This window comes from Macaca nemestrina, chromosome 8 (genome assembly GCF_043159975.1).
Source record: "Macaca nemestrina isolate mMacNem1 chromosome 8, mMacNem.hap1, whole genome shotgun sequence".
NCBI lineage: Eukaryota > Metazoa > Chordata > Mammalia > Primates > Cercopithecidae > Macaca > Macaca nemestrina.
Genome location: NC_092132.1, coordinates 20,588,947 through 20,607,489, shown reverse-complemented (window position 1 = coordinate 20,607,489; position 18,543 = coordinate 20,588,947). Strand labels below are relative to the sequence as shown.

Sequence of the window (18,543 nt, the reverse complement as noted above, 5' to 3'; positions counted from 1 at the left end):
TGTAAAATTCAGTTGTTCAGCCCACTAGCCATACCTCAAGTGCTCTGCAGTGGCTAGTGGCTACCATACTGGACAGCACAGACACAGAACATCTCTATCACTGCAGAAAGTTCTATTGGACAGCAATGGCCACCCCACGTCAATGGCACCCCTTAGGGTGTCGCTACCTCAGGGTGCTCTACAATCACAGCTAGGCTTTTGGTTCTATTTTTTAACCACTGTAAAATGTATGTATGTGTTCCATGCTCCACATTTCTTGAAAAACAGAATCCCTCTTCTTTTTCATCCCCTAAATTCAACTCATTCCCCAATTTTGGGTTTGTCTGTTTTGAGACAGAGTCTCGCTCTGTCACTCAGGCTGGAAGTGCAGTGGTGTGATATCGCTCACTGCAACCTCCGACTATGGGGTTCAAGAGATTCTCCTGCCTCACCCTCCCAAATAGCTGGGATTATAGGCATGCACCACTACATCTGGCTATTTTTTGTATTTTTAGTAGAGACAGGGTTTTGCTATGTTGGCCAGGCTGGTCTCGAACTCCTGACCTCAGAAGATCTGCCCACCTCAGCCTCTCAAAGAGCTGGGATTACAGGCATGAGCCACTGAAGCTGGCCTGTTTTTTTGTTTTGAGACAGGGTCTCACTTTGTCACCAAGGCTGGAGTGCAGTGGCACAATATCAGCTCACTGCAGCCTCAACTTCCCAGGCCCAAGCGATCCTCCTGCCTCAGTCCCCCAAGTAGCTGGGACAACAGGGAAACACTACCACACCCAACTAATTTTTGTATTTTTAGTAGAGATGGGTTTCGCCATGTTGCCCAGGCTGGTCTCGAACTCCTGGATTCAAGCAATCTGCCTGCCTTGGCCTCCCAACATGTTGAGATTACAAGTGAGAGCCATGGCCATTACTGCCATGATATTTCCTTTATTATTTCAGATAGTTCCTCCCATCAAAAGAGAGAGGAAGAGGTTTATGGTGAGTCACTGCCTGCATTACCAGCCACCTGACATTTGTATGGCCAAGTTTTCAAAGGTGAAAACCTGCCATGTGGGAATCCAAACTGACGTCATGATGGGCACAGAAGGCACCGCCTCCCATGTATGCTGTATTCGAGACTACAGAGGTCTTTCACAACACCACTGAAAGGGCGGCTGGTAAAGCAGGCATTTAACACTTCCCTACTAACCATAGGAAAATCGGGCACAGAAAAAGTTAAGTAATTTGCCCAAGGTCAGGGAAGGGTTTGCCCTCACGCCTGGTTAACTGCATTAATTGATCCTAAGTTTGCACAGTTGTTTATTTTATTTTATTTTTTATGTTCTGAGATGGAGTCTTGCTATGTCGCCCAGGCTGGAGTACAGTGGTGCTGTCTTGGCTCACTGCAACCTCCGCCTCCTGGATTCAAGTGATCCTCCTGCCCCAGCCTCTGCGTAGCTGGGACTACAGGAGTGTGCCATCATGTTCAGCTAATTTTTTGTATTTTTAGTAGAGATGGGGTTTCACCATGTTGGACAGGGTGGTCTTGAACTCCTGACCTCAAGTGATCCACCTGCCTCAGCCTCCAGAAGACTGATTACAAGCGTGAGCCACCACTCCCAGCCTGCCCAGTTCTTTTTAAAATAAAATTGTATAATGGGTTCAACTAAGACTGACTGACTCTCCACATCTGGAAACCTGGGAACTCAATATTTAACCACCTAATACAGGGGCTGGCTGCTTGTACCTAGTATTTGTATACCTTTAATCCTCCCCAGAATAATAAATATCTACCCTCTAACCTTTGGCCTCCTATCCTCCAATAGAGCTAGGAAGTACTACAGCCAGGCTTCAAGGCCCAAGTACAACCACTTTTTAAGGTAGGATATAATCAATACTAGGTAGAGGCCAAAGCTATTGTTCCATATGTTTATTCCTATCCATAAATGTCCACCTTAGATATTGAACCTGGCAGAACACCTAGAGGCTTGCACACCCTATGAAATGTTAGACCTTGTGAGCATGACTTCATGTTGCTCCATTTACACTCACCCATTTCTTTTTCCTGGAAGTGCCCGCTCTGACCCGCCTCCACCCAACTCCAAAATTGCTTCTGCATTTTAGGGATTAGTTCCTCTTGGGGCCAATCTCTCCAATACCTTGAACAGACACGCAAACACCCTGTACCCTAGAGAGGATCATGTTTGAGGTTTTGCTCCCCTAAATACACACACACCTCTGTATTCATTCCATATTCCTTTTTTTTTTTTTTTGCTCTTTCTTTTATTTTTCTCTTTTTTGTTTTTTCTCTTTTTCTTCTTCTTTTTTTTATTTTTGTTGTTGTTGAATTTGTTTTCTTTTCCTTACTTTTTTTAGTCCATCTTCCCTTTTAAACTGAGACCTCTCCCCAGCCAAGGGCAGCATGATGAACTTGTCACATCCACCCTGGGGCAGGCACTGGCCTTGGTGCGCTGTACACACTTAGTGTGCTCTGCAATTTTCCATGAAGCAGATTTCCCCTTTGGAACAAGAGACAGATAGCACCTCCTCTGTGACCTCAACTCCCACCCCAGGCTACTAGGAACGATGCCCTGGTGGCCAGTAAAGAGACAGAGGCCACCAGTGTCACAGTGATAACTGTGTTTGTCATTTCTATAGCCATTTTTTTTTTAAGTGTCTTTCCATTGAATGTCATTTTTCTTGCCTGGAGAGAGGACGCTGAGGTATAGCCATATTCCAGAGCCCGAAAGGCCTTGTGCGGCCTGGTGGTTAAGAGCACGACTCCAGAGTCAGCCTGCGAACTTCAGATGTGCTCACTGGGTGACCCTGGGCAAGCGACTTCATCATCTGGTGCCGCCCTGTCTTCATCTGTAAAGGATGCTGATGGCAGTCCTTGCCTCAAATGGTGATTATAGGATGATGGGGAAAAAGACAAGTGCTTAGAAGGGTGACTAGTAAGTAGAACTCAACTCTGCTTTGATGATTCAATGTCCAATGCCAGTCACCCTGACCGGGCCACAAATGGGCACCTACTATGCACAGGCACTCAGTGAAGGGTAGGCCATACAGAGAAAGAGACCAAAGCGTTGAGGAACTCAGACTGTCAGTAAAGCTGACGTGGAACTGCAGATCCCAAAGCCCCAAGGGCAGCATACTCGAGATATAAAGTGCTGGACAGTGTGGTTCCCAGAGCGAGGCAATGCCTCACCTCGGTCTCAAAGGATAAATGGGAATTTTCTGGGCAAAGAGAAATGAAAGAAAGAGGAAGCATTCCCTGCAAAAGACAGAATTAGCAAATGAAAGGAAGTCGAGATTATGCTCTGTCTAGGCGCAGAACTCATTTCGTCTGCCTGATCACATTCCAGGTACATCTGTGGTGGAGTTAGGGGTGGGGACACATGAGCAGGAGATAGCTTCCTACATACTTCAGGAGCTGCAGAGGAAGCTCTCAGTGGTTCAGGTGGCCCAGGAGCCACTCCACTTCCACCTACTCCTGGTGCAATCCCACCAAGACCTACCAGAGAATGACCTGAAGTGTCTGCTAACACTGCAGATTCTAAGCTCCACCCCAGATCAACAAAAAGTCTCTTGGGATGCAGCCAGGGAATCTGCATTTTAACCCATTCTCCAGGGACACTTTTGCTTGCTAAAAATTACACACAGCAAGATTTGAGAAACACTGCACTAGGTAAGATGCCACATGTCCCTTTGTGCCTTTGGAAGCAGGCAGGGGTGTCAGCTAGGTCCTAGCGTTCACATCTAGCTCCTTCAGACATAATTCACGGGCTCACCACCCTCACACATGGGAACTGGGAACTGACACATGCTTTTTGGTAGGCTTTGGGTAATGGGTTTCAAAAGTCTTGAAAAAAACACACATTTTGACCAAGGATAAAAAGTCCTTCAGGGGAAATCACTGATGTAAATCAATGTCTAGTCACAAGGATGTACTTGTTGTAGGGTTACCTATAATTAGTAAAAAAAAAAAAAAAAAAAAAAAAAAAAAAAAAAAACTGGACGCACCCTAAACACAAATGAGGGAGGTACTGGCTTCTACCTCAGGGCTTCTGCGCATGCTCTCTTCCCTTTCCCTGAACACCGCCCCCACCCCCTGCCCACATCTTCACCGTTCTTAAGTTGTTGCTCTAACGTCACCTTCTCTGCGAGGCCCACCCTAACCACTCTACTTAAAAACAGCAACAGGCTGGGCGCAGTGGCTCACACCTGTAATCCCAGCACTTTGTGAGGCCAAGGCGGGCAGATCACTTGAGATCAGGAGTTCAAGACCAGCCTGGCCAACATGGTGAAACCCCATCTTCACTAAAAATACAAAAGAAAATTAGCCAGGTGTGGTGGGGGATGCCTATAGTCCTAGCTACTTGGGAGGCTGAGGCAGGAGAATCACTTGAACCTGGGAGGCAGAGGTTGCAGGGAGCCAAGTTTGCGCCACTGCATATTCCGGCCTGGGGGACAGAGCAAGACTCCATCTCAAAAAACATATATAAAAATAAAAATAAAAAATAAAAACAGCAACAGTGCTTTTTCCCCACTGCATATAATCCTTCTACTATACAAGAGAATTGACTTATTCCGTGTGTCTGCTTCACCTGCACCTCACTCCACTAGAATGTAAGTTCCAGGAGGGCAGGGATTTGTGTCCATTGTGTTTGCTGCTATCTCCCAGCACTCAGAACCTGGTACTAGTAACTTCTCAAATATGTTTTGACCAAATGAATTAATTAGAGACATACAAAGCAGTGCAACACCATACAGCCATTAACACTGATACTGCTCACAACGACACACACGGAAAAGCAAGGACACCAGGCCGCTAAGTGAAGAAAGAAGTTTCTGACACAGTGTTGGGGCTCCCTGACCCTTTGCTGAATATGTGCAAGCTCTTGTGAATGTGAACATAACCCACTTTCTTATCAAGCGCTTGCGGGTGACTTATTTTTTACTTAACTGAAGTTTCTAGTTTTTCTTCCATTAATACATTACTTACATAATCTTTGAGAAGTAAATCCCTCATGAAATGCTCTCAAAACATTTGCTAATTTTTTTTTTTTAGAAAAAAGCTTCCTCCTCAGTGACTTAATTAGGGTGTTCCTAATTAAGGCCAGCACAACATCAAAGAGGCCAGGTTCCAGGGGACCCCTGCTTCAGGTCAACTTCTGTTTGCAGGACGACCTCACTCCCTCCAGCGGAGGCTCAGACAGAGGGCTTGGCTGTCAGCTACTCCTGGCTCTGCTCCCCGCTCCCTGCTTCCTATTGGGGTGCCTCATCCAATTATTCAGGCCCTCGATCACATCCTGCTGCGGAGCCGGCTTTGAAGGTTCAGTAAACAGCCACTTCAAAACAAAGAGGGGCCATTAAACCAAACTCAAAGACTTCCTTAATGGCTGCGTGCTCGGCTGCAGGAGGAGTCCAGCCTCAGAAGGGAGGTCTCCCTGGGAACTAATCCCCGAGCTCTTCCAGCCTCCTACTGCAAATATCTGCCCGCTTCCTCCTTTGCACTCAATCACTCGGGGTGCAGAGCGGTTACCGGGGCGACCCTTGACAGAGGGGCTTCTCCAGCAAAACAAACATGTGTCGTGTGGCTGCCACCTTGGACAATCCTACTGCACACTTTGGTCTCACAGCCCAGCTGCTCCAAAAACTGCACTGGCCCAGCCCAACAACTTCATGTCCATGGCCAGGGCATATTCCTCGTAATTAGAGGGAGACCCCTTGAACTTCTGGAAGAAGCTCAGAGGCGAGTCTAGATTTTTGTGTGTTTTATCTGTCTCATTCTGAGTCCTAACGGTACAAATAGAGTAAACAAGGAGATGAATGAAATACACCTCTTACAGAATCGAAACTGCTAGGGTGCAAGAGCGAGAGACCAGTCTGGTGGAGAGGCGCACAGACCCCGGAGCTAGACTGCCAACTAACTCCCAGCTGTGCCTCTCACTAGCTGTATGACATGGGCAAATGGCTTAACCGCTCAGCACCTCAGTTTCCCCATCTGTAAAATGGGAATTATAATAGTTACTAAGGCTACCTTGCTGGGTGGTTGGAAGATTAAGTAAGTTTGTATCAAGCACTTAGCATAGTGCCTGGTTTGCATATAAATGCTTTTTAAACAACCAAAATAAAACTCAGTTCTGAGCGAGGGTGTCACCCAGATCAAAAGCCTTCCTGGATTCTGTACTCCCACCCTAAATGGGAATCAGAGGCCCTCCCCAGGGCCCCCACACAATCTTAGGCTGATCTCTATGGTGGTGCAGATTATGCTGAACTCTAATTACCTGCCTGCCTCTCTCCTAGACTGAGCACTTCAGGGCAATGACTGTGTCTATACTGTCCACAGGTGTTCCTCCACCCCCCGGCAGCCTCAGCACACAGTAGGTATTGCCACCGTATTAGACGAATACATGTACTGTGTTATCTCAAATTACTTACATGTTGAATGTTGAAAAGCACTGCATTTGCGTCTACTGCACTACCAAAGTGAAGACATAGGTTGCTTCTATTCTTTGAAACATCTGAGTGCCACCAGCAGCAGGAGGCTCTGCCAGGAACTACTAGGGTAGCTCAAATAGATACGAGCATTTATTTAGCACTTATTTCATGCCAAGCCCTCGACTTTTACTTTATTTAATACTCAACAACTTTAAGAGGGAAAGATTATTCACCTCTTCTCCCATTTTACAGGTAAGAAAATCAAGGCTCAGTAAACTTGAGTAACTTGCTCAAAGCAATAGAGCTAGGAAGTGCTAGAGCCAGACTTCGAGGCCCAAGTACAACCACTTTTTAAGGTAGGATATAATCAATACTAGGTAGAATGTCACACAGAATGTACAAAATGGCTTTAGGGTTACCCAGCTTTGAGGGAAAAGGAGGCACCAGAGAATAAGGTCACTGACGGGGCCTTGAAGGATGAGAAAGATTTCAATAGGCAGCAATGACAGAGACAGGACAGGACAAACAGCAAGAGGGAGGAGCACAGGCTGTGTTCAAGGAAGCCTGGAGTCCGAGCTGGGGAGCGCTGGACACACAGCGGGCCACTCAGCTGGGGCCACTCACACAAAAGGTTAAGGCAGGACTGCCACATTCGGCCCACGAGAAGAACCCAGATGCGGCCAAGACTTGGGAAGCTGCTGCTATAGGGCAGACTAGAGGTGTGGGATGGCCACTTCTGGTGGTTGCCCCAGAAAAAGGAGGAAACTCAAAGGACGTAGATGGGAAATGATGACCCTAATAAAGCAACTTCCCTCCCCCGGGCCTCAATGTATCTGAGTTACAAATGTCCTAGCCAGGTACCCCACCCTCTCCTTCCCTGATAAACAAACAGTAGGGTTTGCAAACAGAGAATGCAAATACGTCCTGCTGGGCCAGTTGACCTTCATAATGAACTCGGGAGCGATTTACTTAGGAAGAAAAAAACTCAAACTTCTCCATTTCCTGCAACTTCACTGCAAGCTCTAAACACAGCTCCGTATTTAGAGTGGGGCAGTGTCTGTCCTAAGAAGTGGTGGAGATAATTACTCCACTGATTTTAAGACTTCAAAATACCTCATTCCCAAATCTACAAGACACAATAGTTACCGCTTCTAACATTTGAGTGTACGTTCACCAGGCAATGTGTGAAAACCTTCACAAGCAATGTTTCATTTCAGAATCCTCCAACAGCTCTTTCAGGTTCATTAGACCCATTTTACGGAAGAGGAAACCAAGGCTCAGAGAGATTAGATAACTTGCCCACGGGATTTGAATCAGATTCCTTTAACTTCAAGGTCAACTCTAGCTCCAGAATTTCTACGGAGGGGTTTAGGGGCAGTGTCGTAGCCAGCAGAAGGTAGAAGATAGTCAGAAAGCTGTGTTGCAAAGCAGGCACACTATAATTATCTAGACGGTATGTTATAGATCTGCAACTGTTCAGTACGGTAGCCACTAGCCATATATGGCTATTTAAGTTTAAACAAATGAAAAGTGACTAAAAATAAAGCTAATTCCTTGATTGCACTAGCCGCACTTCATGTACTCAATAGTCAAACGTGGCTAGTGGCTCATGTATTTGACAATTTCCATCATCGCAAAAAAATCACATCGGACAGAATCAATAAATCACAGCAAAGTAGTCTAAAGATCCTTTGTGGTTTATTTTTATGTTTCAGTTTATTTACTTTAACATTTAACTCTAAGGTTTTTAAATTTTTTTTATTTTTTTATTTTTTGAGACAGAGTCTCGTTCTGTCACCAGGCTGGAGTGCAGTGGCGTGATCTCAGCTCACTGCAACCTCCACCTCCCAGGCTCAACCGATTCTTCTGCCACAGCCTCCTGAGTAGCTGGGACTACAGGCGTGCACCATCATGCCCAGCTGACTTTTGCGGCCATGTTGGTCAGGATGGTCTTGATCTTTTGACCTCGTGATCTGCCCACCTTGGCCTCCCAAAGTTCTGGGATTACAGGAGTGAGCCACCGCATCCGGCTTAATTTTTATTTTTAATTGTGGTAAAATACACATAAATTGTACCATCTTGACCATCTTTAAGCATCACAATTCAGTAGTGCTAAGTATATTCACATTGGTGTGCAACTATCTAAAGGTACTTCTATATTCAGATTTGGGTAAGATTAAGGCTTTTTTTTTTTTTTTTTTTTAAAGACTGAGTCTCACTCTGTCACCCAGGCTGGAGTCCAGTGGCATGATCTTGGCTCACTGCAACCTCTACCTTCTGGGTTCAAGCAATTCTCCTGCTTCAGCCTACTGAGTAGCTGGGACTATAGGCGTGCGTGATCACGCCCGGCTAATTTTTGTATTTTTTGCAGAGACAGGGTTTCGCTATGGTGGCCAGGCTGGTCTCAAACTCCTGACCTCAGGTGATCCACCCACCTCAGCCTCCCAGAGTGATGGGATTACAGATGTGAGGCACCTCGCCCGACCAGAAAAGGCTTTGAGGGAAGACTTACACAGCTTGGTGATTCTCAACATTGGCCATCACTAGAATTACCTGGGGTGCTTTTCAAAATCTTAATGTCGTGAATGTACCCCAGGGCACTAATCAGAGCCCTGGCCCAGGCAGCAGCATCTCCAAGCTCCCAGGGAACCCAATGGACCTTGCTCCATAACCACACGCATGCTGCCAAATGAGGTACACCTGCCTAGAACCTCATCTTCTGGTGAGACCCACACCCGCGGCCCTCGGAGCCCCCATCATGTGGCAGGCAGCAGAGGAGACCCAGGCTAAACCTGCTGCCCACCTCCATGCCCAGGAAGCTGCTGGTGCTGAGTGAGCTGAAACTTTCTACTGCTTTGAGAGAAAGCAAGCAAATAAAAAGACACACAGTTCAAAAGGCACTCAACTCAATTGATTTTTTTTTCACCCACTTACACTAGACAGAAAAAGAAAAACCACTTAGAACCTATGACCAAGGCCAGATACGCCAAGAGGCAGCACAGGAAGGAGTTTTTTTTTTTTTTTTGAGACGGAGTCTTGCTCTGTCGCCCAGGCTGGAGCGCAGTGACCAGATCTCGGCTCACTGCAAGCTCCGCCTCCCAGGTTCCCGCCATTCTCCTGCCTCAGCCTCCCGGGTAGCTGGGACTACAGGCGCCCGCCACCTCGCCCGGCTAGTTTTTTGTATTTTTTAGTAGAGACGGGGTTTCACCGTGTTAGCCAGGATGGTCTCGATCTCCTGACCTCGTGATCCGCCCGTCTCGGCCTCCCAAAGTGCTGGGATTACAGGCGTGAGCCACCGCGCCCGGCCAGGAAGGAGTTTTGTTGATGAGCCCATCCACTTCTCCAAACACAGACATGCAAGGGCCCTACCGACTCAACCCAAACGGGAGGGCCACCAGGACATGATTAAACACAGAAAGCTCTTTAACAAGAGAGGTCCGGGGCTGGACACAACAAGAGTTCAAGGTAAAGGAGTACTGTTTCAGGAGTCACCTGAACTTCGGGTGAACTTAGTTAATTCGTATGATTATGAGACTGGGAGGTGGTTGCCAGGCTTTCAGAGTCACCTAGCCTCAGGGACCTAGGGACTCCCCAGACCTATGGCCAGTCACCAGAAGACTCCATGGGCCTCATGAGGGGACAAGTCCAGGCATCGAGGGTGACGTGCCTAAGCCTGGCCCAAAAGCTTATCTGCCCTGTGCTCATGGGGGGAGAACTATGAGCAACAGAGGATGCCAAGTTGTCTAACGGAGAAGTTGGTAAGTGGGAGAGGGAAGGAAGCCACAATGTGTGGACATGTCATAAATGAAACAACTTCCACAAAGGTGACAGCCGAATTGGAGCTGCCCACCCCACAACACACCTGGAGGCATCTCAGTGCAGGCTCACACCTCCGGGCGGGCTCTGTGCTACAGACACAGAGATGAGTCCTTGATTCCTTCCTTGAGCCTCCCATGGGACTCAGGCAAGTAAAGGGCTGTTTGCTAGGACTAAATCCACACCCCCATGCCTGCCTTAGGCATGCTCTAAAGAACTCCAATGTTAGGGTCAAACAGGCTAAGGTCTGACTACCAGTTCCACCTCCCCACGGCCTTAGATAAGTTACTGAATCCCTCCAAGCCTTACTGTTCTCATCTGTTAAGTGGGGTGGATGTGAGGATGACATGAAATCATGCGCACCAAGTTCTTAACACAAGGCACAGCACACAGTAGGTTCCCACCAAGTCCCTTTCTGCCCCCGCTCACTGCATGCAGTGAATACTGAGCACCTACTATGTGCCCAGTGGCACCCCACAGCATCTTTTATTTTTTCATTTTATTTTAATTTTTTGTAGAGACAGGGTCTCACTGTTCCCCAGACTGGTCTCGAACTCCCGGCCCTAAGCAATCCTGCCACCTCAGTACCACAAAGTGCTGGGATTACAGGTGAGCCACCATGCCCAGCTCCCAGAAAATCTTAAACAACCCAAACCCTCACATTTGCTCAGCAGGTAAAAACACTGTCACCTCCAACCAAATGAGGAAGCAGGCGAGATGAGAGAGCCCCAAGCCTAGGCCTTCCAGGTGCTGAGACAGGGGCTGCTCTGGAGTGGATTCTGTGCTGGGAATTGCTACTTTTAAGTTTTTGGTTGGTTGGTTGTTTCTGATTTGCCTTGGTGGCTCATACTCAGATGAAACCTGCAGTCTATTGCTAATTCAAGGGAGAACCTCAGCAATCATGACAATGGGCTTCCTTAGTGCTCAGTCAATTAATTTACTCCTTAACTTCGTTTGCCTCTCCTGTTTGCTACTAAATAAGGCCATATCAGCAGTGCTATCTCCAAATCTGAGTAAAACTGCTCACGGCATCGGTTAGTTCCCTTTAAACGGCCCCCAAAAATTCTTGTCTGACGTCCTAGGCAGCTAAATCTGTCCTTTGGCTTTGGTTTGGTTTGGGGTGAGGTATTTTTTTGTTTTTGCAGAGGTGTGGGTTTTGGGGGTAAGTGTCCTGAAGGCAGTTCCAAGAAGTAATGGGGAACTCAAAATGACCTCATTTGTCCGTACTCAATTCGAACATCTAAATGGTCTCACTAGAGAAGGAATCTTGCCAGCTATCGCCGCCCATGCCCGCAAAGATGGAAAAAGCCGAGATGAAAATTGGAGATAAAGCATCTAATGAATCAATAGTTTCATCCTTTTCACCCTCCAAGCATTTTAACAGCCTTAAGTGAGCTAGCCAAATCGACAGACATCATTTTAGCTTTTTTCCTTTTCCCTGTGACTGAGGTGCAAAAGAAGAGTTCAAAGGGCTAGAGGTCAGCAACTGAGAACACACAGCACGCAGGGAACATACTTAAACAGTGAACAATTTTTTAGTATGCCTGAAATGCAAATTTAATGGGAAATCCTACGTGTTTACTCGCTGAAATCATTATGCCACGTTTGGTGCCTGAAACACCACTGATGCTCCATAAATACTAAGGAATGAGTACATGTTACTCTAGTAAGAACTGGGCGATGGCTGAACCAGGCAAAATCCAAACTCAGCTTACCTTCTATGCAAACCAGGACCTAGGAATGACCTCTCTTGATTTGGAGCATTACAAACTGCGGAATTTCAGAACATAAAGGTTCACAGCATCAAGCTAGAAGTTCCAAAAAATTTGACTAAATAGTAAAGGGTTTTCACAAAAACTAAATAGGAAGGGGTTTTCACAAAGAAACACCCAAACCAGGCCAGAAACGATTTCCAAACAACAAGATTGGCACCCAAAAAACCAAAAAGATGAATCTATATAGAAGAGGTCCAAAATCTCTGGGTACCCATCCCAGGCAGTTCCTGCTGTCGATTTTATAACATGTTTACTTCACCTCCTTCTCCCATGGGCCCGAAATGAGGAAGCTGTAAAATCCTGGCCAAATACAACCATTTGCTAAGAGAAAAGCCAACATGGGGCCCATCTGTCCTTTACAAGTGCTCTGCTTGTCCTGCCTTTGTGTGGCTGTCACCATTTACAGAGAGCGGCCCACCTCCCTCAGAGCACCTGGCTGAGGCCTTGGCTGGGTTTTCAGTACTGTCCTGGAGAAAACTCTTTTTTTGAGGCCTCCAAGGGAACTCCTGCAGAGACGGATGCTCTTCTCTAGGCTGAACCACAGCCCTTCCTTCACGGCCACCATATTGGATTCGCATTATCTGTTTACAGCCCACAGGACAAGGAGCTCTCCTAGGGCAGAGCCAAGCAAAAGGCATTCCACACAATTGCCCTTCATAAACAGCAAGGAAGTGTACCTCTCTTCTGATGGGAACCCCAAAACAAAGCAGTGAGGGGGAAAAAAACTACCCTGAAATCAATATCCAGTGTTGGACCCACTAGCCACATTCTCCATCTTATGATATGGGAGGGAAAATATCACGACGTGGCTTCAAACCACAAAGAGATTTCCATGGAATTCAAGAAGTCCCTTTAGCAGTTCTCATTTTAGGCAGAACTGAGGAGAGAGGATAGCGATGGCAAACACAGGTGGGGGGCAGTGGGGAGGAACTGAACAAGGCCTCTATTCTGCTCAGCACAGGTGCTGGTAACAGGACACCCCTGTCTAAAGTGACACATGGGGTGGAAGAATCAGGTGTGGTTAGGATTTTCTTGCCCCAGTCACATTATGTACTCCTAACCTCGTACAAAGTTCTACCCGCAGCAGGCCCAGTTCAGCTCTCGACATGCTGATTCTTGAGCAACAAGGGTGAAGAAAATATTTGATTTCAGACATCCAACTTTGTTTTTTTTTAACCAAGTTAATTATTAAAAGAAGAAAGACACCCGCAGAGTGAGCTGTCCTCAATTTTGGCCAGCAAAGTCTCCTGGTCTTAAAAACTCCCCAGACATCACCAAAATCGATGCTGGTTCAATGACTCAAAAGCAAAGGCACAAAGCTGCTGTTTGAGACATGGAGCCCTCCCTTCCCAGGGCTTGGATAGAAACTCCAAAAAGATTCCAGGACCTCCTTGATGCAGTCAAGATTGTCCACACATCAGAAGGCAGTCAACAGTCACTTCCAGACTACTATTCCCTGGACAAACCAGCTGTGGGTCCTTCCCCCCAGTCACGTGAATAATTGTCTCCTCTTTCCTCTGGAACCAACTCACACCAGCCGATTTGGTCAGTGATTTACTAATTTGCATGGATGAGAGGAAAGGCAGCCAGTAGGTGATTCTGCACAACACCGTTCATTAGTGACCACCACCACAGCAGGGTAGAATAAACGGGAAACAAACCACCAGGTTTCCTCTCGTCAAGGAATCGATACCTTATTTACTAGCTGCTGCTTGCTTTACATGGTGCTGTTCCCCAGTAGAGAAAGAGTCAGGATTTCTTCCATACCTTACCCCCTGAAAAGGAGAAAACCCATGCCCTGACAGCCAGCCGAGGACTCAGACGAAGTATCTTTAGAAGAAAGCACAAAGAATCCTCTCTCTCTTGCTTTTTTCCATGTCTTGAGGTTCTCTGATTTCAGAAGATAGAGGGTGCCAGGCCTTGAAATTATTCCCTTTTTTAACTGTTTTTTTTTTCTTTCTCCAAAGAGGAAATTGACTCCCTTCCTGTGCTGCTGTACATTTTGAAGAATCAAATGCTACTAATAAAACCATTTTCCTTATCCTTTTCTCACCCAGGCCAACATCACTTCTGAGAAAATAACCTAAAAATTTTTATCAAGATGGCATTCCAAGTGGGTTTCCGACATTTACACTTTTCCCTCAGAGCAAACAGAAAAGAGACCAATGGCATTATAAACCCATTGTGGGAGTTTAAAGAAAAGAAAAAGAGGTCATTAGAAAGTCAGTTGATTTCAAATATTAAAAACTGACTTTTGTTGCTGGTGACTTCATGCATCTGCACACTACATACTGCTTATCAGATTTGTTCAAATTTAAAAATTTTAAATTTCCATTTAAAATGTCATCGGCATCTAATCCACGATGAAGTATTTTAAGAAGCAAAGTCCAAGAAAATATTCCGAATTGTCTTATGCATAAACAATCTAGGAAATCAGACACTCCCTCTTTCTCCTTATCTCTCGAATCTCCGAAAGTCTAAAACTCTGCAGAACCCAAGGCATGTTTTAGTCTTCCACTCCACCTTGCTTTTAAAATTTTACTGCCAAAACAAAACGAACTAAAAAAAAAAACTTCAAAATAAATGATTTCCCACAGGATACTGAACAAACCTACTAAACTCAAAGGGAAAGAAGTCAGGATACACAAACTCTAGATTCCGCCGTGACTTGGCATTAAAGAAGATGTCTTTATTTTTAACTGGAACCAGGCAAGGGAAAAAACACCACCTTGGCACCCGTGAGGCCCCAGCCAGGGCATACTGCCACACAGCCACAGGATGGCAGGTGGAAAGCAGGACAGCCCACCCTTTGGGCAGGTCATCTTCCGAAGGGCTTTTGATTCAAACCAGTGAATGGGAAGAACCGAGCCTGGATTCTGGATTAAAGAACAAAGAGAGAAAAAACTCCAGGTGTGATCACTCCAGGACTGCAGTGGACAGATCCGTCAGACCACTGGGTTCCTTGTTGCTGCTGAGGGGTGGGAAACATCCATTTATCTCCTCAAAAAAACACAGGCGGCTTTACCAACCTATTTCAAATTCCTCCCCACAAGATCAGAATACACCATGTGTGCCTCAAACCAAATCCTGTTTGACTCTAGGATGTGCAGAATTTAAGTTTAAAATTAAGGCCAGAGCCCAAGGAGGGAGGACCCATCTCTGTCTCAAAAGACCACCTCAATAATTCAGCGTGCACTGGGGGCAATAGAATGAAAGGGGCTGTCTTTCAACAGGGAATAATCTATCTAATTCCAAGGGCCTGGATTATAAGCATTCCTGGGCAAGCAGAGTCTGGCTGCAGATTATGCTATGCTAAGGACAATTTGTGACAAAAGGCACGAGATCTGTAGAAAGATTTCAAAACGGACAAGACCAGGACAGAGGCACCTTAGTAAAGTTCACCCTGGGTGAGGTGGCAGTTGGTTCTGAAAGGTGGAAGCAGGCCATGACAGCTGAGCATTCCTTCCCAAAGACCATCTCCGAGGCTCGGAGCCTCTCTAAACCTTACACTTCATCAGACAAAAGCTCCTCCAGGCGCCCAGGCAGCGGATGAAGAGGGGCTGTCCACACCCACTTGGTGCACAGCTTTCCAAACCTGCCCACTCGTTTTGGAAGCGGGCTTTTAATTAAACACCACCTCCCCGGATCGGGATCTGTTGAGGCAAACTGGGGCTGGGCCAGAGCCAAAGAGAAGCTCCCTAAATACACATTAAAAAAATAATTTCCCCCACCGCCCCCAATTCCCACCTCTAGCCAGCTCGCGCGGCTGGTTTTATTTCCTCTGGATGAATAACACGGGGCCCTGGTCTATCTCTAGGCACCAGAAAATCCACATCCGAGGATCAGGTTATGCCCAGTCCCACCCTTTGCAGGAAAAAGCTAGGGTGTTGTTCCCCGCCCCCACACGCGCGCGCGCACACACATGCACGCGCGCACACACACACCATCTTCACAACCCTTCCAAGAGAAAACCTTAGAGTGTGTGTCCGTTTGGGTCTGGGAGGCCGGGATACAGTTACTTCGGTGGCCCCAATCTTGCCTTCAGGTTCAGCTGGGGGAAGGTGGGGCCCCTGCAAGGCTGCCCGGGAACTTCGGCCCCGCGCCCCGCGGGAGGGCTGAGAGAGGGCGCGCACAGCTTTACCAGCTTCGGAACAGCCCAATTAATAACTAATTTGCTCAGATCCCCCACTCCAAGTAGACCTGACAGCCGAGGAGGGACTGGCTTTCCCTCTCAGTCTTCTAGGCTAGGGGACTCCTTCCTGCGCGCGGGCAGAGCCCTCACTCCCTCCCCACCACCGCGCCAGGCGCCCCCACCCCGTGCCCGGGGGAATCAGGTGTCCGCCCGGGCATCCAGCCCCCGCGGGTCCCAGACATTCAGTTCAGGGACAGACAATGGGAAAACTTGGAGCCAGTGCCCTGAGCCCCCGAGGGAAAGAAATGGTGCCGCCCCCTGGGACAATGAGCGGGGAGATGGCATGGGACAGCAGACACCCCCCAGAGAAGCCGCCCGCCTAGTGACCCAGCAGAGCCTGGAGCAGCGCCCCGGGTGAGCAGGTGACACCAGAGCCGGGAGCTCCCGCAGATGGCCGGCGGCCACGGCGCAGGGAATGGCCGGGCGGCCGGCCCGGGGTGGAGGCGAAGCGCGGCGGCGAGGTCAGAGCCGGCGGCCGGCTCCGCAGCCGCACCCCCGGCGTCCTACCTTCATGTCGCTGATGATGGTCTGGAAGAGGCCTCCGAGCGCGCTGCATTCCTTCTCAATCACAGCCTCCATTTTCCCGGCGCCGGCAGGGCGAGGGCACACACGCGGGGCCGCTGGACTGCGCGCGGGGCCGGGGCTCGCTCACCCCGGGAGGAATTTCACCCACCTCGGATTCGCAGCTTCTTCTGCAGCGAGGCCGGTGTACACCAACCCGACTGTTCTCTGCCCAAAATAATAACAACAGTAATTTTAAAACCAAACCGCTCTGTAGGGTATTCGCCTACATGCAGCGCTCGGCTCCTGGCCTTAAAAATGCCGGGAGAAGACTGACAATCAGGCCACCACTGGTGCCCACTACGGAAACGGCAAAGCCCATCTTGATGCAGAGAAAACCGCCCGCTGAGCCGGGGCCAGCGCCATTGAAAAACTCAAGATTTTCCAATTTAATAAATTTTTCTGCAATTAAGAAAAAACCGCCCAACACCAGAGCGGGTCTGCTCGCGGCGTCCGGATCTGTTGCTCGCAGCTGCGGCCGCCGCCTCCTTTTCACTCCTGCGCGCCCGGCCCCCGGCGCTCGCTCTGGCTGGGCTCCCGCGGACGTTCGGAGGGGCGCACGCGCGCTCGCGGCCGTGCGTCCGCCGCGCGGGGGCGCGCTCTCGTGGCTGTGCGGCCGCCGAACGCGGGCGGGGCTGGGAGCGCGCGCCCGAGAGGCGCGTGGGGCACTCGCCGCAAAGAGGAGCCTGCTGGTCTGCTGGCGGGCAGGAGGCGCTGGGCCGGAGCCTCTCCCTCCGGTGCGCACCGCGCACCCTCTCCTCCCCCGGCCGCCCGTTGCAGCGCGGAGAGGGCGTGTCGGCACCCTGCCTGGCGAGCGCCCACCCTACAATGGCTGCGAGCGCGCGGGACGGGAGGAATGGAGGGTGCACCGCCGCTCCCCGGGGATTTGCATGGGTGGCGCGCCTAGCCCGGAGCCCGCTTGTAGTGAGCTCTTAGTAGGGCGGGAAAGCTGCTGCAGCTACTGCGGCCTTCTGAGAAAACGCCCATTCTCTGATGTTAGGACTGCATCGCCCAGTCCTGATTGCAAATAGCGAAATATACAATTAAGGAGAGTTCAGGGGCGTATCCTGCAATGGGATGCCGAGTTCGATAAAGTTGCAGGATGCTGGGAAAGTGGATTGATTTGCTGTTGCTAAATGAATGGAAACAGCGTTAGAGCTTCTGTCCAGGATCCATCAGTCTATCGAGATTGCTGACTGCCTCTGACTTGGAAGGTTGATGGTTTTCAGGCCCACTGAGAGCAGCCAGCGTTGGTATAACCGCAGGGAGCCCTCCTGAGAGGTTGAACCTGCAAAGAGCACAAATGTGCCCATGTTGATTTGGGGCCTAGTGGTCCGTTTTCACAGCTACACTGCCTATCTGCATAACCAGGAGCCCTCATTCAGATGAACGCCAAATGGGACAGAGGGAGGAGAATCAAATGAGCAACTTTTAAAAGATCTTAAAACATAAGCACCTAACTCCGGACAGTTCCTCTGACTCTTGAGCTAACCATTTGAAGTACAAAACATAACAAAAGAAAAGACTGGGGGGAGTGGGGCCAAAAGCAACCAAGGTCAAAATGCTGTACACTTGTGTCAGATTCACTCCGTAATGGGAAAAGGTCTGGCTTTGAAAACTTTATGGATCAAAGGGATGCATGGAGTTACATAGCACAGTTGCAAAAGATAATATTCCCCTGGATCACTCTGCCCAACTCTTAACTGCAACCCACCTTCCCCACCCGACTCCCGGAAATCACCAGGAAGGGTGTTACCTTCAGGAAGTAACTGATCTCTTGAT

At 48.5% G+C, this 18,543-nt stretch overlaps 1 protein-coding gene across 4 annotated transcripts in view; it reads right to left on the bottom strand.

Annotated features, from left to right (window-relative positions):
• The window catches only part of LOC105468472 (MTSS I-BAR domain containing 1), a 183,434-nt gene extending 166,145 nt beyond the window's left edge, over window positions 1–17,289 (bottom strand). For 3 of the 4 annotated variants that reach the window (XM_011718665.2, XM_011718663.2, XM_071067842.1), the window contains exon 1: window positions 16,708–17,289. In XM_011718665.2, coding sequence (XP_011716967.1) covers window positions 16,708–16,779 — 72 coding nt within the window. In that variant the 5' untranslated portion in view covers window positions 16,780–17,289. The remainder of the gene's footprint in view (window positions 1–16,707) is intronic. The other variant, XM_071067840.1, reaches the window with a different exon arrangement.
• Window positions 17,290–18,543: the final 1,254 nt, after the last annotated feature.